The following is a 21,623-nucleotide window of genomic DNA, read 5'->3' on the forward strand; positions in this document are numbered from 1 at the left end:
CTTCTTCCTTTATCTGCACTATGCTTTGGTCTCTGTGTTACTTCTCTCCCTGTGTCTCTGCACTGTGTATCACCTCTCCCCGTAGCACTGTTAGCTCTGTATGTTACTTCTCGCTGTGTCTCTGCTCTTCTTCCTTTATCTGCACTATGCTTTGGTCTCTGTGTTACTTCTCTCCCTGTGTCTCTGCACTGTGTATCACCTCTCCCTGTAGCACTGATAGCTCTGTATGTTACTTCTCCCTGTGTCTCTGCTCTTCTTCCTTTATCTGCACTATGCTTTGGTCTCTGTGTTACTTCTCTCCCTGTGTCTCTGCACTGTGTATAACCTCTCCCTGTAGCACTGATGGCTCTGTGTGTTACTTCTCCCTGTGTCTCTGCTCTTCTTCCTTTATCTGCACTATGCTTTGGTCTCTGTGTTACTTCTCTCCCTGTGTCTCTGCACTGTGTATAACCTCTCCCTGTAGCACTGATGGCTCTGTATGTTACTTCTCCCTGTGTCTCTGCTCTTCTTCCTTTATCTGCACTATGCTTTGGTCTCTCCTTTATCTGCATTATGCTTTGGTCTCTGTGTTACTTCTCTCCTTGTGTCTCTGCACTGTGTATAACCTCTCCCTGTAGCACTGATAGCTCTGTATGTTACTTCTCCCTGTGTCTCTGCTCTTCTTCCTTTATCTGCACTATGCTTTGGTCTCTCCTTTATCTGCACTATGCTTTGGTCTCTGTGTTACTTCTCTCCCTGTGTCTCTGCACTCTGTATAACCTCTCCCTGTAGCACTGATGGCTCTGTGTGTTACTTCTCCCTGTGTCTCTGCTCTTCTTCCTTTATCTGCACTATGCTTTGGTCTCTGTGTTACGTCTCTCCCTGTGTCTCTGCACTGTGTATAACCTCTCCCCGTAGCACTGATAGCTCTGTATGTTACTTCTCCCTGTGTCTCTGCTCTTCTTCCTTTATCTGCACTATGCTTTGGTCTCTGTGTTACTTCTCTCCCTGTGTCTCTGCACTGTGTATAACCTCTCCCCGTAGCACTGATGGCTCTGTATGTTACTTCTCCCTGTGTCTCTGCTCTTCTTCCTTTATCTGCACTATGCTTTGGTCTCTGTGTTACTTCTCTCCCTGTGTCTCTGCACTGTGTATAACCTCTCCCCGTAGCACTGATGGCTCTGTATGTTACTTCTCCCTGTGTCTCTGCTCTTCTTCCTTTATCTGCACTATGCTTTCGTCTCTGTGTTACTTCTCTCCCTGTGTCTCTGCACTCTGTATCACCTCTCCCCGTAGCACTGATGGCTCTGTATGTTACTTCTCCCTGTGTCTCTGCTCTTCTTCCTTTATCTGCACTATGCTTTGGTCTCTGTGTTACTTCTCTCCCTGTGTCTCTGCACTGTGTATCACCTCTCCCCGTAGCACTGATAGCTCTGTATGTTACTTCTCCCTGTGTCTCTGCTCTTCTTCCTTTATCTGCACTATGCTTTGGTCTCTGTGTTACTTCTCTCCCTGTGTCTCTGCACTGTGTATCACCTCTCCCCGTAGCACTGTTAGCTCTGTGTGTTACTTCTCCCTGTGTCTCTGCTCTTCTTCCTTTATCTGCACTATGCTTTGGTCTCTGTGTTACTTCTCTCCCTGTGTCTCTGCACTGTGTATAACCTCTCCCCGTAGCACTGATGGCTCTGTATGTTACTTCTCCCTGTGTCTCTGCTCTTCTTCCTTTATCTGCACTATGCTTTCGTCTCTGTGTTACTTCTCTCCCTGTGTCTCTGCACTCTGTATAACCTCTCCCTGTAGCACTGATAGCTCTGTATGTTACTTCTCGCTGTGTCTCTGCTCTTCTTCCTTTATCTGCACTATGCTTTGGTCTCTGTGTTACTTCTCTCCCTGTGTCTCTGCACTGTGTATAACCTCTCCCTGTAGCACTGATGGCTCTGTGTGTTACTTCTCCCTGTGTCTCTGCTCTTCTTCCTTTATCTGCACTATGCTTTGGTCTCTGTGTTACTTCTCTCCCTGTGTCTCTGCACTGTGTATAACCTCTCCCTGTAGCACTGATGGCTCTGTATGTTACTTCTCCCTGTGTCTCTGCTCTTCTTCCTTTATCTGCACTATGCTTTGGTCTCTCCTTTATCTGCATTATGCTTTGGTCTCTGTGTTACTTCTCTCCTTGTGTCTCTGCACTGTGTATAACCTCTCCCTGTAGCACTGATAGCTCTGTATGTTACTTCTCCCTGTGTCTCTGCTCTTCTTCCTTTATCTGCACTATGCTTTGGTCTCTCCTTTATCTGCACTATGCTTTGGTCTCTGTGTTACTTCTCTCCCTGTGTCTCTGCACTCTGTATAACCTCTCCCTGTAGCACTGATGGCTCTGTGTGTTACTTCTCCCTGTGTCTCTGCTCTTCTTCCTTTATCTGCACTATGCTTTGGTCTCTGTGTTACGTCTCTCCCTGTGTCTCTGCACTGTGTATAACCTCTCCCCGTAGCACTGATAGCTCTGTATGTTACTTCTCCCTGTGTCTCTGCTCTTCTTCCTTTATCTGCACTATGCTTTGGTCTCTGTGTTACTTCTCTCCCTGTGTCTCTGCACTGTGTATAACCTCTCCCCGTAGCACTGATGGCTCTGTATGTTACTTCTCCCTGTGTCTCTGCTCTTCTTCCTTTATCTGCACTATGCTTTGGTCTCTGTGTTACTTCTCTCCCTGTGTCTCTGCACTGTGTATAACCTCTCCCCGTAGCACTGATGGCTCTGTATGTTACTTCTCCCTGTGTCTCTGCTCTTCTTCCTTTATCTGCACTATGCTTTCGTCTCTGTGTTACTTCTCTCCCTGTGTCTCTGCACTCTGTATCACCTCTCCCCGTAGCACTGATGGCTCTGTATGTTACTTCTCCCTGTGTCTCTGCTCTTCTTCCTTTATCTGCACTATGCTTTGGTCTCTGTGTTACTTCTCTCCCTGTGTCTCTGCACTGTGTATCACCTCTCCCCGTAGCACTGATAGCTCTGTATGTTACTTCTCCCTGTGTCTCTGCTCTTCTTCCTTTATCTGCACTATGCTTTGGTCTCTGTGTTACTTCTCTCCCTGTGTCTCTGCACTGTGTATCACCTCTCCCCGTAGCACTGTTAGCTCTGTGTGTTACTTCTCCCTGTGTCTCTGCTCTTCTTCCTTTATCTGCACTATGCTTTGGTCTCTGTGTTACTTCTCTCCCTGTGTCTCTGCACTGTGTATAACCTCTCCCCATAGCACTGATGGCTCTGTATGTTACTTCTCCCTGTGTCTCTGCTCTTCTTCCTTTATCTGCACTATGCTTTCGTCTCTGTGTTACTTCTCTCCCTGTGTCTCTGCACTCTGTATAACCTCTCCCTGTAGCACTGTTAGCTCTGTATGTTACTTCTCGCTGTGTCTCTGCTCTTCTTCCTTTATCTGCACTATGCTTTGGTCTCTGTGTTACTTCTCTCCCTGTGTCTCTGCACTGTGTATCACCTCTCCCCGTAGCACTGATAGCTCTGTATGTTACTTCTCCCTGTGTCTCTGCTCTTCTTCCTTTATCTGCACTATGCTTTGGTCTCTGTGTTACTTCTCTCCCTGTGTCTCTGCACTGTGTATCACCTCTCCCCGTAGCACTGTTAGCTCTGTATGTTACTTCTCCCTGTGTCTCTGCTCTTCTTCCTTTATCTGCACTATGCTTTGGTCTCTGTGTTACTTCTCTCCCTGTGTCTCTGCACTGTGTATCACCTCTCCCTGTAGCACTGATGGCTCTGTATGTTACTTCTCCCTGTGTCTCTGCTCTTCTTCCTTTATCTGCACTATGCTTTGGTCTCTGTGTTACTTCTCTCCCTGTGTCTCTGCACTCTGTATAACCTCTCCCTATAGCACTGATGGCTCTGTGTGTTACTTCTCCCTGTGTCTACGAAGCAGCATTGCTGATTTTTTGGTGTCACTTCTCTCCTTCTCTGTCCTATCTTTTCTCAGAGCCTCCAGTCACCATCATTAAGAAGTCACAGGATGTTGGTGTTCCCGAGACAGTGGGCGCTAGATTTGAATGTGAGCTCTCTCGTGCAGCTGCTGAGGTGAAGTGGTACAAGGTGAATGTTCATTCATGATGTCTAAAATTAGGTTTCTGCTGTTAGCATCTCTGTTAAACTCCTCTTTTCCTATGTGTCTCTGTCTCTTTCTGCTCCTGCGTCTCTCCCTGTCTGTTTCTCTCTAAGATTTTGTCTTTGTCTGAGAACAGCAGCAGCACAGTCTGACCGAGAAGAGTGCGGCGGATCCATCTGCAGTCAGGCAGCAGAAGGGTTGCAGCACTATTTCATGTTTAATGGTAGCGGCATCCGGAGGGGTAAATCAGTTCATTAAAGTGGTTCAAACATATTTGAGAGAGAGCAGCTGAATGCAGCCAGGGCAACACACGGACCCCATTGTTTTCTGCTCACTTTCTCTGTCTTTAATGTCTGACTTCGATTAAACATGAAATAGTGCTGCAGCCCTTCTACTGCTTGACTGCCTTTTAAGTACAGGTCATCGGGTGGATCAGACAGACAGACTCTTCTCAATGATTAGACTACGTTTGATACGTAATGAGTGACAGCAGATAAAGACCAAAATGGCACCTCCTCTCTGTTCATTGTATTTTGGTGCATTTGAGTTCCCACCTGCAAGCCCACATAACTCCCTCTGCTCTCCCTTTTCCTAGCAATCCATTATCACCCAAGCAAGCCCAAAATCTGTTACAGTGATGGCCTCCACCATCTCTGCTTGCAGGTCCCTCCCCATGCTCATTAAAGTGTGGATTTATCCACGCTCCCTCCATGCAGGACACTCGGGAGCCCTGTACAATTAAACACTGCTGTGCACACAATCTTAAAAGCCTTTCAGGAGGTACATGCCATCGTCATGGCTGCTCCATGCAACTTACTCCTAATGCCCTCTTGGAAGCTCAGTGTTCTGGGCTGCACATGCGTCAGTAGTCGTATGTGGATTGCCCCATGCCTTATTTATTTATGTTTATTTATTTAACATCTCTTTTATACCGATATCCGTTCGCACATCGCATCGGTTCACAATAAACAAAAACTTTTGGGCGGTGCCCTTACATGTAACAGATAACTTAGTGAACTAGGAAAAATACAATTAACTTTTGGGAGGAGCCCTTACATATAACAAACATCAATGGGTAGATGCAAAGCAATAGAACTGTAACTATAACTATATACATGAGAGTGCACAGTACAAAATCAGCAGTTTCTACCCTTCTGTAAAGGGTAGAAACTGCTGCACTGTGCAAGTTACCCCGATGCCTTCTGTTAAGTGTAGTAACTGCCTCTCCATGCAGGTTACCCCCATGTTTCTGTTAAGGGTAGTAAGTGCCGCACTGTGCAGGTTACTCCCATGTTTCTGTTAAGGGCAGTAACTGCCGCTCCGTGCAGGTTACCCCCATGTTTCTGTTAAGGGCAGTAACTGCCGCTCCATGCAGGTTACCCCCATGTTTCTGTTAAGGGTAGTAAGTGCCGCTCCGTGCAGGTTACCCCCATGTTTCTGTTAAGGGCAGTAACTGCTGCTCCGTGCAGGTTACTCCCATGTTTCTGTTAAGGGCAGTAAGTGCCGCTCCGTGCAGGTTACCCCCATGTTTCTGTTAAGGGCAGTAACTGCTGCTCCGTGCAGGTTACTCCCATGTTTCTGTTAAGGGCAGTAACTGCCGCTCTGTGCAGGTTACCCCCATGTTTCTGATAAGGGCAGTAACTGCAGCTCCGTGCAGGTTACCCCCATGTTTCTGTTAAGGGTAGTAAGTGCCGCTCCGTGCAGGTTACTCCCATGTTTCTGTTAAGGGCAGTAACTGCTGCTCCGTGCAGGTTACTCCCATGTTTCTGTTAAGGGCAGTAACTGCCGCTCTGTGCAGGTTACCCCCATGTTTCTGATAAGGGCAGTAACTGCTGTTCCGTGCAGGTTACCCCCATGTTTCTGATAAGGGCAGTAACTGCCGCTCCGTGCAGGTTACCCCCATGTTTCTGTTAAGGGCAGTAACTGCCGCTCCGTGCAGGTTACCCCCATGTTTCTGTTAAGGGCAGTAACTGCTGCTCCGTGCAGGTTACCCCCATGTTTCTGTTAAGGGCAGAAACTGCAGCTCCGTGCAGGTTACCTCCATGTTTCTGTTAAGGGTAGTAACTGCCACTCCATGCAGGTAACCCCCATGTTTCTGTTAAGGGCAGTAACTGCCGCTCCGTGCAGGTTACCCCCATGTTTCTGTTAAGGGCAGTAACTGCCGCTCCGTGCAGGTTACCTCCATGTTTCTGTTAAGGGTAGTAACTGCCGCTCCGTGCAGGTTACCCCCATGTTTCTGTTAAGGGTAGTAACTGCCGCTCCGTGCAGGTTACCCCCATGTTTCTGTTAAGGGCAGTAACTGCCGCTCCGTGCAGGTTACCCCCATGTTTCTGTTAAGGGCAGTAACTGCCGCTCCGTGCAGGTTACCCCCATGTTTCTGTTAAGGGCAGTAACTGCCGCTCCGTGCAGGTTACCCCCATGTTTCTGTTAAGGGCAGTAACTGCCGCTCCGTGCAGGTTACCCCCATGTTTCTGTTAAGGGTAGAAACTGCCGCTCCGTGCAGGTTACCCCCATGTTTCTGTTAAGGGTAGAAACTGCTGCTCCGTGCAGGTTACCCCCATGTTTCTGTTAAGGGTAGTAACTGTTGCTCTGTGCAGGTTACCCCATGCCTTCTGTTAAGGGCAGTAACTGCTGCTCCGTGCAGGTTACCCCCATGTTTCTGTTAAGGGCAGTAACTGTTGCTCTGTGCAGGTTACCCCATGCCTTCTGTTAAGGGTAGTAACTGCCGCTCCCTGCAGGTTACCCCCATGTTTCTGTTAAGGGCAGTAACTGTTGCTCTGTGCAGGTTACCCCCATGTTTCTGTTAAGGGCAGTAACTGCTGCTCCGTGCAGGTTACCCCCATGTTTCTGTTAAGGATAGTAACTGCCGCTCTGTGCAGGTTACCCCCATGTTTCTGTTAAGGGTAGTAACTGCCGCTCTGTGCAGGTTACCCCCATGTTTCTGTTAAGGATAGTAACTGCCGCTCTGTGCAGGTTACCCCCATGTTTCTGTTAAGGATAGTAACTGTTGCTCTGTGCAGGTTACCCGCATGTTTCTGTTAAGGGTAGTAACTGTTGCTCTGTGCAGGTTACCCCCATGTTTCTGTTAAGGGCAGTAACTGCTGCTCCGTGCAGGTTACCCCATGTTTCTGTTAAGGGCAGTAACTGCTGCTCTGTGCAGGTTACCCCCATGTTTCTGTTAAGGGTAGTAACTGTTGCTCTGTGCAGGTTACCCCCATGTTTCTGTTAAGGGCAGTAACTGCCGCTCCGTGCAGGTTACCCCCATGTTTCTGTTAAGGGCAGTAACTGCCGCTCTGTGCAGGTTACCCCCATGTTTCTGTTAAGGGTAGAAACTGCTAGACTTCATCCTGTTTCTGTCCCTTTGAAGGTGGGGTCTCCAGAACTGTACTCAGTATCCCACGTGAGGTCTCACCAGGGTCCTATACAGGGGCAATATCACCTCCCTTTTCTGCTGACCATTCCTCTCCCTGTGCAGCCAGGCATCTTTCTGACTTTCTGCCATCTTTTTTTTTTTTTTTTATTCTTTATCATTTTTCACATTACAAAAAACCAAGTTTTTGCAAATACTGAAAAACATCATAAAGAAGGAAAGAAATGTTCTTAAATACATTTCCAAACTAAAATAAATTAAATTCCCTTACTTTATATAATCCATAAATCAATATAGTGTATTTGCCAGATCCGAAAACTTGGAGAGATACTAATGAATAACAAGAAATATAATAGATAATCAACTGCACATCTTCATTCAGTTATCTTAACTTTACACATTTATGGGAGATGAAGTAATGGGAGTTTTTAATTGCAGGAAAGTTTTCAATTGTTCAGCTGTGAAAAATAAATTTACTTCTGAACCTTTCTTTATTACACATTTGCAAGTAAATTTTAACTTAAAGGAATATCCCAATGAAATTGTTTCTTGGCGCAGGCTTGGAAAAGCCCTGCACTTGTCTTGTGTTATAGAAGAAAGGTCAGGAAAAATCTTTACATTTTCAGCAAAGAAAGAGGTCGGAAATTTTCTGAAATAACTTTTCATTATAGATTGAATATCTACCGAGGATATACAAGAAACCAATAAAGTACCTCTATCCAATACTTCTAATGATGAACTTTCTAATATTTCAGTCAAATTATTTTGTAAGTTAATTCTATTAGTGGACACAGCTTTAAGGAAATAACATTTATTAATAACAGGTAAATTAGTTTCTTCAAAACCAAGAACTTCATGAAAATATCGTTTCAAGAAAACATAGGGAGTTTCACCCAGAACTCGGGGAAAATTTAAAATTCTAATGTTCAAATGTCTAGAAGTATTTTCAAGGGCTTCCACTCTTCTAGCAAGAAATTCTTTATCTTTCACAACAGCAGCTTTAAATTTCAAATTCTCACGCTCCTTCTCCTCCAGCGACTCCACTTTAGTTGAAATCTCATCTACTTTCCTTTGAAATTCTTGAGAGGTAAAGCATTTTGAGATGCCAAACTCTCAACTTTCATACTCAGATTATTTACCGTAGTGGCTACCCCCGCCATCAAGTCCCAGAGTGCAGCCATAGTGACGACCTCAGGGCGCTCAGGAATCATTAGAGGCTTTACTTCAGGGGTAGTCAGATGTAACTGCAGGACATTACTCTTGTGACTTACCCCAGTTGCCCCTTCTTCATGGCCAGTTCTAGATGTCCCTGCGTTAGACGTCTCATCCGGAGTTGCCACTATAGCTGTTAAAGCCTGAGGGGCTGCAGTGAAAGTTTGTATCTCTGCCTGCAACCCAGAAGAGGTTCCCTCGCTCAATGCTCCGGGCTGAAACTGTGACCCTGATCTTTGCGTCGGGGTTGGCCTCAGATCTGGACTCAGTGTAGTCTCCTCCGGGGCTGAAACCTCTCTCTCGGTCTCTTGCTCCAAGGACTCCTCGACTCCTGGCGTTTCCAAAACTGATGAGGTTAGGAATCGGATAATCTCCTGCTGCATCACTGTAGAAGTTGAAGGTAAGGGTGTAGAAGGGCAAACCCTAATTTTCCCTTTCCTTTTAGGAGGCATTGTAGTAAAGAAGCAAAGTTTTCCGCTTGCAGTCAGGACACCACTCCGCACCATCACGCAACGTGCAGCCTTTCTGCCATCTTTAGTTTTGAGACAGCTCAATAATTGTAGCAGCCTTTACATAAGAACATAAGAAATTGCCATGCTGGGTCAGACCAAGGGTCCACCAAGCCCAGCATCCTGTTTCCAACAGAGGCCAATCCAGGCCATAAGAACCTGGCAATTACCCAAACACTAAGAAGATCCCATGCTACTGATGCAATTAATAGCAGTGGCTATTCCCTAAGTAAACTTGATTAATAGCCGTTAATGGACTTCTCCTCCAAGAACTTATCCAATCCTTTTTTGAACCCAGCTACACTAACTGCACTAACCACATCCTCTGGCAACAAATTCCAGAGCTTTATTGTGCATTGAGTGAAAAAGAATTTTATCCGATTAGTCTTAAATGTGCTACTTGCTAACTTCATGGAATGCCCCCTAGTCTTTCTATTATTCGAAAGTGTAAATAACCGATTCACATCTACTCGTTCAAGACCTCTCATGATCTTAAAGACCTCTATCATATCCCCCCTCAGCTGTCTCTTCTCCAAGCTGAACAGCCCTAACCTCTTCAACCTTTCCTCATAGGGGAGCTGTTCCATCCCCTTTATCATTTTGGTTGCCCTTCTCTTTGTTATTATTTGTGATAATTGTGGGTGGATCCTTGGACCGGTGGCAGATGACCATGCCCACGGGGGAAGATCCCGAGAGGGACACACACTAGTTCTTTTATTAAACAGTATAGTGAACTACCAGAGGTGGCAGTAGTGAGCTGGAAGAGCCCGGCTGGGCTGTAGTCCCTCAGGCACTGGAACAGCGATCCCAGGATGGCTGAGCTGTAGAGAAACTGAAGATAGTGAGTAGGCAGGGGATGCAGAGTTCAGGAACAGAACCTTGATGGTAACACTCACACAATAATCTCTTGAGGCAGCCCAGGAGTTGGTATGCATTAAGCCCTCGAGGAGCGAGTACCTGGTTCCAGGGAAAGCTCTGAGAGAGAGATGGTAACTCACTGGTGTTGTAGGCAGCGGTGACTTCCTGGCAGAAGTTGTATTCAGTAGCAGGTCCGGGAACGAGGGCCCTCGAGAAGCGAGTACCGGTTCCAGACTGCGACTTGAAAAGCAAGAGAGAGAGTGAGGCCCCCGAGGAGCGGATACTCCTGGTAAAGTCTGAGGAGACAGAGTAGCAAGGTATGCAGAGAGTGAATCCCATCCGCAGCGATACCTGGAAGGAGTCCCTTGCTAACTCGAATAGCTAGCAAAAACGAAGACCCTAAGTATCCGGTGAGGATGACATCATCTCAGGGGGACGCCCCTGAGGTTCGCGTCACTGCTGGTACTTGAGTTGGGGCCTCACGTGCGCCCTTAGGCCTCAGGAGAACATGGTGGAAGGCAGCGTCTAGCCGGTCCGGGGACACCGGAGGAGGTCGGCAAGATGACGCCACGGCAGCCAAACTTCCATCAACCAAAGAGGAAGTCGCCAAAGAGGTAAGGAGGGCGGAGTGGAGACATCGGGCAGCGACAGTCACAACACTCTGTACCTTCTCCATCACAATTATATCTTTTTTGAGATGCGGCGACCAGAATTGTACACAGTATTCAAGCTGCGGTCTCACCATGGAGCGATACAGAGGCATTATGACATTTTCCGTTTTATTCACCATTCCCTTTCTAATAATTCCCCACATTCTGTTTGCTTTTTTGACTGCCACAGCTCACTGAGCCGACGATTTCAATGTGTTATCCACTATGACACCTAGATCTCTTTCCTGGGTGGTAGCACCTAATGTAGAACCCAACATTGTGTAATTATAGCATGGGTTATTTTTCCCTATATGCATCACCTTGCACTTATCCACATTAAATTTCATCTGCCATTTGGATGCCCAATTTTCCAGTCTCACAAGGTCTTCCTGCAATTTATCACAGTCTGCTTGTGATTTAACTCCTCTGAATAATTTTGTATCATCAGCAAATTTGATTATCTCACTCGTCGTATTCCTTTCCAGATCATTTATAAATATATTGAAAAGCACCGGTCCCAATACAGATCCCTGAGGCACTCCACTGTTTACCCTTTTCCACTGAGAAAATTGTCCATTTAATCCTACTCTCTGTTTCCTGTCTTTTAACCAGTTTGTAATCCACGAAAGGACATCGCCTCCTATCCCATGACTTTTTAGTTTTCTTAGAAGCCTCTCATGAGGGACTTTGTCAAATGCCTTCTGAAAATCCAAATACACCACATCTACATAGGACTCGCAAATAAGTGGCTATGTGTTTTAAAACTTGTGCAACATGTATGTTGTTCGATTTATCTAGGTGGGAGCTTATTACCCCAGCTCTGCAAGAATTACACTGGCTTCCAGTTAAATGCAAGTCCACATTTAAACTCTTAGCATGAAGCATTAAACTTTTAAATGCTGAATATTCAAGCAGTCTGAGGAATAAAACAGAATGGTGTGCCCCTTCCCCGTCATTCAGGCCTTCATTTAAGGTCCCTGCTGTACGGTCACAGACGTGAACAGCCTCCACTTAGGATGTTTTCTCTGCCATCAGCACTTAGAGAGCATAAGTGATTGAAAACTTTTAGGAAGCAGCTTAAAACCTTATTGTATAAATAGTTCATTTGTTTTCCTGTTGTCTATTTGTATATTTAATTGCTGTTTTTATGTCTTTTAGTTTATATGAATAACACATTTTATTTAAGTTGTGATGGGTATATTAGAAATTTTATGGCTGTTTAATTCTGGATATTTTATGTTCCGTTATGATTAGCTTTCTCTGTGATACGTGTTAGGCGAATGATTTCTGGAAATTGTGGAATACAAGATATTTTTACAATAAATAAATCCACTTCTTTGGCCAGCCATGGAGGCAGATATTCAAAACAAGCTGAGGGTCTAAATTAGGCACCTATTTTCTCCAAACTTAGGGGCCTAAGTCTTCAGCTGAAAACCCATATAAATTTAGACTCCTAGCGGTCCATATGCACACACAGTGCGGATAACTTTAGGACGGCTCGTTGGCCCACCCAGACTTAGGGCCTCATTTCCTTAGCGTTTTCCCCTCAGATCCAGGGGCCAATGCAGTATCAGCGTGCGAAAAATGGCCGCTCATGATTGAGTACCCAAGGGGCGCCCGCCCACCTCTCCCGGGCGCGCAGTGCAAATGCTGCCGCGGTAAAAAGGAGGCGGTGGGAGGAAACCGTGCCTGTCTAGCGCCTCCTGCGCATCGGATCCCAGGAGATGTGGCTGCTAGTGCGGGTTAGGAAAGTGGACACGTAATATGAGCGTACGTTTTCTCCGACTGCCAGCACAAAAAACCTCTCACAATATACACGCTCTGGAGCCTGGACATTGCGCATATATATTGGGCGTAAGGAATTTTTTTTCCCAAGATTTTATTGTTTGCCCAGTGCTGTTTTCTGTGATTCCTCCTGTTTTCTATCTCGATGATACAACGGGAGTTTTGCTTTTTTGGTAGAGCCCTTGACTGCGGCAAGCCTCAACGCAGAGCTCCCAGGCTGGCGTACAATTCGCCGCATTCCAGTGGGTACATTGGCAGAGCAGGAATATTTTGAATCTGGCGGTAATCGCTAATAGCCTCATCTACATGGAATTTGTGTGTGATGAGCATTATTAGCTACGCGCTGGTTTGGACGTGCGTTTTGGATGCGCTGATCCCAATAGTGCATCGGGCGTAAGTCCAAAACGCACATCCTGACCTCAGCGCCCGAGAGTGCATTGGCCTGACAGGATGGAGGAAAGTTTTACTAAATCAGGCCCTTAGCCAACTAACTCAGCTACTCCCATTTATGCCCCTGGAACGTTTCTAACTTATCCAGCTAAATCCTAGCTGCCCAACATTAGCGGGCTAGAATTTAGCCACATAAGCCTGTCAATATGTCAGTTTTTGTTGCGCTGGAGGAGCACCCTTAGCCTGGCGCAGGATTGGTACGGCCCTCTGGTTGGACCCAGAGAGCGCCTGCCACCAGGAGGCGGAGCACACGAGGAGGCAGAGGCCAGCTGGAGCTTTGCCAATAACAGTCCAGTGTTTCCGCAGGTTTAGCCTTTGGGTACCCAGACCACCTGGACTTAGGTGGGCCTCGGATGGTCTTCCGGAGAGGTAGCGGAGGGTTGTGCCCACCACGAGCAAGGGTGTGTGGCTGATGCAAAGAGGATGGACCAGACCTGAACTGGAAGCTCCAGAGACCTCTGGGAGGTCACAGTTCAGGAATGCTCTCCGGGTGAGACAGGCAATGCCTGCGGGTCTAGTTGGGTGAAGGCCGCAATTGGAATCCAAGCAGGTCAGTCTGGTAGTCACAGTAGGCCAGAAGAGAGTGTCCGAGTGAAGCGCAAGGGTCAAAGCCAGAGTATCCATCCAGAAGTGGTCAGCCAAAGCAGGGGTCAATAGCAAGGTCAATCCGAGCGTAGTCAAGGCAAGCGAGGGTTAGTTCCAGGCGGCAGACAAAGAGAGTGGTCAGGCAGGCAGTGGTCAGTTCTAGGCAGCAGACGAAGAGAGTGGTCAGGCAAGCCGAGGTCATTACCTGAGATCAGTCCAAGAAGGAACTACCTGAGTAAGGACACAGGAACAAGGAGACGCTGGAACTAGGAAACGCTGCCACACAGGATAAGCAAACCAGTACACCACGGTGTCGACAAGGGGCGAGGTGCTGGGGACAGCTCCTCGCTATTTATTCTAGGGCTACATGATGTCATTGGTGTGCTGAAGACGCGCAGCCCCCCCCCCCCCCCGACAGGAGCTCCGCTGTGAGGCCTGTGGCATGGAGGAAGCCAGAGAGGGCTGCGGTGAGCGTCGGGGACGCTGGGAACTGGCGGCAGCGGCAAGACCGCAGCTAGTGGAGGGCAGTGCGAGGTCAGCAGGTCCGCTCGCGGCTCCCACGCGGCCGGGACGCGCAACAGTTTTGCTATTTATATAGATAACTTTTCAGTTATGCATCTAAATGACTTTTGAATATGGATCTCCTGAAACTTAGGCCCCTAAATTAAGCCTAGAAATAAAGGTCAACAGATGAAAAAATATATCAAGTGAACCCTTTTTATTGGATTAAGAAAGTACATTTTTCACCAACTTTCCAGATCTAATGCTGTCTTCGTCGGGTCTACATTTTGGCTTCTAAGTTAGGGGCCCAGTGCTGAGAACCTCATGTTCTTTCCCTCCCCTAACTTAGCAGCAGTAATCACTCACATTTAGGCACTCAGCTCTAACAAATTTTCAAACGGTCAATTCTGAAGCCTAATTCTTAAGGGCGGGAGGGAAAAGCCTTTTAAAATGTACCTCGTAGTGATTGAGCACCGCGTTAAGGGGCACGCGTGGCTCTCTTCAGTCTAAAGCTTCCGCCACTGAAATGCTGAGTCAGCGATCTCTGCCACCTGTGGGCGGAGCCTTTCATGGTCGTCATGACAGCCCCAGGCATGACCTCTGCAGAATGCGTGGTCAATTAAAACCACAAAAGAGAAAATGTCATTTCATTCTGAGGGATGAATTGCTCTTCGTTTGGGAGGGTCAGACACATATTAAGAAAGGAAAGAGGTAATTTCCTGACCCAAATCCATGTTCATAACATTTTTTGTATTATGATGCTGCTTTTAGAGGTTTGGATTGTTACTTATCCTGAGAATTTCGAGAAAGGCAAGCTATCAAATTAAAATAAATGAATAGTGGAATTGTGTGGTCACCAGATTATGTAATTCTCTGCCTTCTTCTTATGCCTTAGGATGGAAAGGAGATGAAACCAGGTCCGCATTGCCGCATCTACTCCACGGGCCGTCGTCGTATCGTGCAGCTCAGCCACTGCCGGCTGGAAGATGCCGGAACCTACACGTGCGACGCTGGAGACTGCACGGCGTCTGCCACGCTGCAGGTCTATGGTAGGGCCACGAAGGAGGAGAAGGTGGTCAGGTTCAGGGGGGGTCCTTGGGCAGCTTGAGGCTGCATCACACTTCCTCACTGAATGATTACAATAGCCAGGGCCTGAACAGGAGAAAGGGCAAAGCTAGGAGAACTGCAGGCAGGGCTCAAAGCCAGAATGAATAGGTTGACAACTGTAGGGATTTCAACTGTGGACCTTCTAGATGGAAGTGCACTGTCACCGGACTGGCCAAGCCGTAGGATCTTTAGTAAAACTTTATTTTATATACATAAACCTGTCCTGAAAAATTGGTTGTCTTAATCTTTATCTTTATATTTATTTCACATTTGTGGATCACCAGGTGCCAAGGCTCTAAGCGATGTAAAATAGTAACATTCATAATAAAAATCAGTCTAAAAACACAAAACATAAAAACAATAAACAAAGTAGTAAAAATAACAATGCAAAGAGTAACAACAAAAAATTTAAAAATACAAGTCAAAAGTGAACTATGTCTCTTTAAAATCAATTCTCATAAAAGGCCCAGCTGCAAACCACAGCTAGGAAAATTGCTGTAGGTTGAATGATTTGGGGGATGAATTGTTCACCGACAAACAAAGCAAATACATAAAGAATTTTTTTTAGGAAAAAGTGCTAAAAACCATAAATCTTTTTTTTTCTCTACTTCCAAGGTCTACAAGCAGCTTTTAATAGTGGCTGTGGGATGTTAATCAGGGCCGTTTTACACTGTCAGTCACAGAGATTGATTAATTCAGGACAGTTCTCTCCCTGTCAGTCACAGACAATAGCGATTTAATTTGTTAAGTGCAAATACCTGACAGGCTAAAATGACTGCTACTTCACTCTTTCAGTGTAATGCACTTAGCAGATGGACATACCTGAGGGAGCAGACAAAATGAGAGGTAATTTAAGGAAGCTTGAGGAATGGTCGAATGTTTTGCATCTACATTTCAATACAAAAAAATGTAGTGTTATGCAATTTGATACAAAGAACTGAGGGGATGCTACACAATAAAGGGTGAGACACTGATAGCCACAAGGCAGGAAAGAGACTTCAAGATGCTAACAGTATAGCCAGCGATTTCGAGGTAGAGAAATAGTGTTACAAGCAGTGGTCAGAGCTGGACAGATGTTCGGGTGCATAAGTCAGAGAGAAGGCTGTTGTACAGGTCATTAGTGAGATCTCATCTGGAGTCCAGTTCTAGAGGCCTTACCTCCAGAAAGATATTGACAGAAGTGCAGTGATCCAGAGAAGGGTTGCCGAAATGGAGCAGGGTCTGCATCAGAAGCCCTGTGACACGAGACTTGGAAATCTATCCGAGGGGGAGATAGGATAGAGACATTCAGATATCTAAAAAGTATTAATAATGCACAATAATGTTTCAAGGGAAAGGGTGCTCTAGAACCAGGAGTCATGATAAGAAGCTCCAACCTGAGGAGAAACATTTCTTCACAGAAAGGAAGGTGAACGTGTAGAACGCCCTCCAAGGAAGTTTGGTGGCAACTGAAAGAGTAACAGAGTTTTGAAGGGCCTAGGATAAACACAGAGAGGTCGATATTCAGTGCCAGTTAAGTTCCATCTTAGGGCCGGATTTTCTAAGATCGCACGACTTTCTGAATTCCACAGTAACGGGGGGCGGGCCTGCGAAAGCCGGCAGCGATTGCACCACCGCGGTGTTATCGCTGCCGGCTTTCGCACCCAATAGCGCCACCGTGGAAGATGGTGGTTTCGGGCACGCTAATAGCAGTGATGACGGGTCTTACCTTATCGCCGCCAGCGAAGTCACTGCCACGTCCGCCCCGACGACGCCCCAACTCCGCCCCTATCAGGCTATCGCACGCGAAAAGGGTCTTTTCGCGTGCGATACCAATAGAAAATGACCCCCTTAGCCGTTAAGTGGCACTGCATGAATGCTTGGCCAGGCTGAGCAGCCACAGTCAGCCAGATAAGTGAGGGGTTGAAGAGGGCATGCCAGGCCAGAGCTACTTATCCGGTAACATATCTGCATATATCTGCATAAATGCCGACGTTCTGCTTTCTCCAGCTTAGCTATTCGTAGCCAGATAAACTTATCTGGCTAACTATCTCATAATAAATGGGAAATATATATACAAATACAAACCAACAACATTTACTTACAAATGTTCACTGAAAAAGCAGCATAATATAAATAAACTGATTGTACAGGTTCCATTCACACCTCATTCATACCATAAAAAATAAAACCCAATTATATTTTGGCGCAGATATGTTGATGATTTATTTTTTCTTTGGACTGGGGATATTAACATTCTCTCACATATTGAATTATGTTTTAATAGCTTGGATTATAATTTGGTATTTTCTTTCCATAAAAATAACACCAGTATATCATTTTTGGATATGGTTGTGCATAAGGATAGTCATTTATAAAGCACTTTGGTATATCGGAAGCCAACAAATGGGAATACAGTTTTATATTTTCAGAGCTTTCATCCACGTCGCATTAGGGAGAGCATTCCATTTAGTCAGGTTTTTAAGATACTGTCGGTTATGTTCTTCCACTTCTGAATATAAACAGTGTGCTCAGGAACTTTCCTGCAGATTTATTAATTGTGGTTACCCAGCTCGATGTGTCAAGAGAGCTTTTTAGTGTGGGTTATAAGCAATCTGACAAAATATATTACTTACATCTGATAAAGAACCTATCTCTCGTGTAGTTTGCACTTTACCATATTATTTTATTTTATTTATTTATTTAAAGGCTTTTATATACCGGAGTTCATGCACTAGTGCATACCACTTCGGTTTACACGGAACAAGGAACAGAAAATTACATCAAACAGATTGAACAATTAAACAAATATACAATTACATCCAACAATTGGGTATAAATAACATGGCTAACTTAGTAGGAACTTAGAGTTAGAGGTGAAGGAGAGAAATGGTACCAAGTGGTAATAGAACAATGTTAATAGCTAAATAATAAATATAAATAGTAATAGTAAATATTCATCACGTTTGACGGAGATTAAACAGATTATATTAAAGCATTGGTCAATCTTAGAATCATTGCCAACGTTTATGGATAAACCTATTTTTTCTATTAAAAAATGTCGAGATTTAAGGCCGAGATTAATGAATTGTAATGTCATCTATGATAAACATGGTAACGATTAGGGACAAGTAAAATGTGGAGGTTGTTCAGTTTGTGAAAACGTTTTCAGCCATTCGACATTTTCAACATAAATATTTGCAATATCCATGCAAATTACCAGGTCTTTCTTCATGTAACATGCATCATGTCATAAATGCTAGTTTTTGCTCATGTTCCGATATTTATATTGAGCAAACTAAGGGGGTCATTTTCCAAAGGTATCGCACATGAAAAGTCCCTTTTCGCGTGCGATATCTAAATCAGGGCGGAGTCCGCACTGGAAGGGGAGGAGTCAGGGCGGCCTCAAGGTGCACTCCGTGACGACTTCACTGACAGCAAAAGGTAAGACTCCTTATCGCCGCCAGTATCGCGCCCTTTCATGATGGCGCTATTCGCTGCCGGCTTTCGCAGGCCCGCCCCCCGTTACCGCCAGAGTTTCTAAGGTCTGTGATCTTAGAAAATCCAGGCCTAAGAGCAACGGATTATCGAACATAAAAGTATCAAGCAACAGATTATCGAACATAAAAGTAGTGTGAGCTCCCCTTGTTGTCCATTGGAAATCACATTCACACTAGGGATGTGAATCGTGTTCCATATCGTCTTAACGATAGAAATCGTGTGGCAGGGCAAGAAAATCGTGTTAGGCACGATTTTTTAGTTAAAAAATCGTTAAAAATCGTTTTTTCCGATTAGTGCGCACTAACTGGGAGTTAGTGCGCACTAACCATTGTTAGTGCGCACTAACTGAAAATGATACAATTTGACACTTTTCAGGTCAGTTAAGGTCAGTTTAGGAATGAATATGTATTCCTATTGGCTGCCCTCTTATTTATTCATGTTACCAAGGTTCCCACTGACAGTATATGGGGGATGGGAAATGGAAACAGTTGGTAGCTTGACAAAACAAGTAATGTGATCAGTCAATGTGACTAGAACTTGTGCCCTAACCCTGACACCAGGGGTGTTGTGATCTCCCTGTACACAGTGCCCTAACCCTGGCACCAGGGGTGTTGTGATCTTCCTGCACACAGTGCCCTATCCCTATTAATACCAGGAGTGTTGTGATCTTCCTGCACACAGTGCCCTAACCCTGGCACCAGGGGTGTTGTGATCTTCCTGCACACAGTGCCCTATCCCTATTAATACCAGGAGTGTTGTGATCTTCCTGCACACAGTGCCCTAACCCTGGCACCAGGGGTGTTGTGATCTTCCTGCACACAGTGCCCTATCCCTATTAATATCAGGAGTGTTGTGATCTTCCTGCACACAGTGCCCTAACCCTGGCACCAGGGGTGTTGTGATCTTCCTGCACACAGTGCCCTATCCCTATTAATACCAGGAGTGTTGTGATCTTCCTGCACACAGTGCCCTAACCCTGACACCAGGGGTGTTGTGATCTTCCTGCACACAGTGCCCTATCCCTATTAATACCAGGAGTGTTGTGATCTTCCTGCACACAGTGCCCTAACCCTGGCACCAGGGTGTTGTGATCTTCATGTACACAGTGCCCTATCCCTATTAATACCAGGAGTGTTGTGATCTTCCTGCACAGTGCCCTATCCCTAATACCAGGGGTGTTGTGATCTTCCTGCACACAGTGCCCTATTCCTGATACCGGGGGTGTTGTGATCTTCCTGCACACAGTGCCCTATTCCTGATACCGGGGGTGTTGTGATCTTCTTGCACACATCCCGGTATCAGGGATAGGGTACTGCATGCAGGAAGATCACAACACCCCTGGTATCAGGGATAGGGCACTGTGTGCAGGAAGATCACAATATCCCGGAGGAGTGAGGGTCAGGCAGCTCCCCCCTGTCTGTGAAGCCAGCCTCTCACTAGTAATGCAGGGAGGGAGCTGTCTCAGACTTCACCATCCTCCCCCCCCCCCCCTCACCCACACACCATTCACTAGCTGGGACATGGGGGAAGTCAGGAGTGAGGGTCAGGCAGCTCCCCCCTGTCTGTGAAGCCAGCCTCTCACTAGTAATGCAGGGAGGGAGCTGTCTCAGACTTCACCATCCTCCCCCCCCCCCTCACCCACACACCATTCACTAGCTGGGACATGGGGGAAGTCAGGAGTGAGGGTCAGGCAGCTCCCCCCTGTCTCTGAAGCCAGCCTCTCACTAATAATGCAGGGAGGGAGCTGTCTCACCCTTCACCATCCTCCCCCCCCCCCCTCACCCACACACCATTCACTAGCTGGGACATGGGGGAAGTCAGGAGTGAGGGTCAGGCAGCTCCCCCCTGTCTGTGAAGCCAGCCTCTCACTAGTAATGCAGGGAGGGAGCTGTCTCAGACTTCACCATCCTCCTCCCCCCCCCCCCCCCCTCACCCACACACCATTCACTGGCTGGGACATGGGGGAAGTCAGGAGTGAGGGTCAGGCAGCCCCCCCCCCCTGTCTGTGAAGCCAGCCTCTCACTCCCCCCTCACCCACACACCATTCACTAGCTGGGACATGGGGGAAGTCAGGAGTGAGGGTCAGGCAGCTCCCCCCTGTCTGTGAAGCCAGCCTCTCACTAGTAATGCAGGGAGGGAGCTGTCTCAGACTTCACCATCCTCCCCCCCCCCCCCTCACCCACACACCATTCACTAGCTGGGACATGGGGGAAGTCAGGAGTGAGGGTCAGGCAGCTCCCCCCTGTCTGTGAAGCCAGCCTCTCACTAGTAATGCAGGGAGGGAGCTGTCTCAGACTTCACCATCCTCCCCCCCCCCCCTCACCCACACACCATTCACTAGCTGGGACATGGGGGAAGTCAGGAGTGAGGGTCAGGCAGCTCCCCCCTGTCTGTGAAGCCAGCCTCTCACTAGTAATGCAGGGAGGGAGCTGTCTCAGACTTCACCATCCTCCCCCCCCCCCCCTCACCCACACACCATTCACTGGCTGGGACATGGGGGAAGTCAGGAGTGAGGGTCAGGCAGCTCCCCCCTGTCTGTGAAGCCAGCCTCTCACTAGTAATGCAGGGAGGGAGCTGTCTCAGACTTCACCATCCTCCCCCCCCCCCCCCCCTCACCCACACACCATTCACTAGCTGGGACATGGGGGAAGTCAGGAGTGAGGGTCAGGCAGCTCCCCCCTGTCTGTGAAGCCAGCCTCTCACTAGTAATGCAGGGAGGGAGCTGTCTCAGACTTCACCATCCTCCTCCCCCCCTCACCCACACACCATTCACTAGCTGGGACATGGGGGAAGTCAGGAGTGAGGGTCAGGCAGCTCCCCCCTGTCTGTGAAGCCAGCCTCTCACTAGTAATGCAGGGAGGGAGCTGTCTCAGACTTCACCATCCTCCTCCCCCCCTCACCCACACACCATTCACTAGCTGGGACATGGGGGAAGTCAGGAGTGAGGGTCAGGCAGCTCCCCCCTGTCTGTGAAGCCAGCCTCTCACTAGTAATGCAGGGAGGGAGCTGTCTCAGACTTCACCATCCTCCCCCCCCCCCC

The 21,623-nt window shown here is 47.0% G+C and overlaps 1 protein-coding gene across 1 annotated transcript in view; it reads left to right on the top strand.

The window, feature by feature from the left end:
- Positions 1-21,623, top strand: part of LOC115093337 (obscurin-like protein 1) — a 143,124-nt gene that overhangs the window by 68,916 nt on the left and 52,585 nt on the right. The window contains exons 7-8 of the mRNA XM_029604964.1: positions 3,951-4,063; positions 14,892-15,045. Coding sequence (XP_029460824.1) covers positions 3,951-4,063; positions 14,892-15,045 — 267 coding nt within the window. The remainder of the gene's footprint in view (positions 1-3,950; positions 4,064-14,891; positions 15,046-21,623) is intronic.

This window comes from Rhinatrema bivittatum, chromosome 6, assembly GCF_901001135.1.
Source record: "Rhinatrema bivittatum chromosome 6, aRhiBiv1.1, whole genome shotgun sequence".
In the NCBI taxonomy this organism is placed as follows: Eukaryota; Metazoa; Chordata; class Amphibia; order Gymnophiona; family Rhinatrematidae; genus Rhinatrema; species Rhinatrema bivittatum.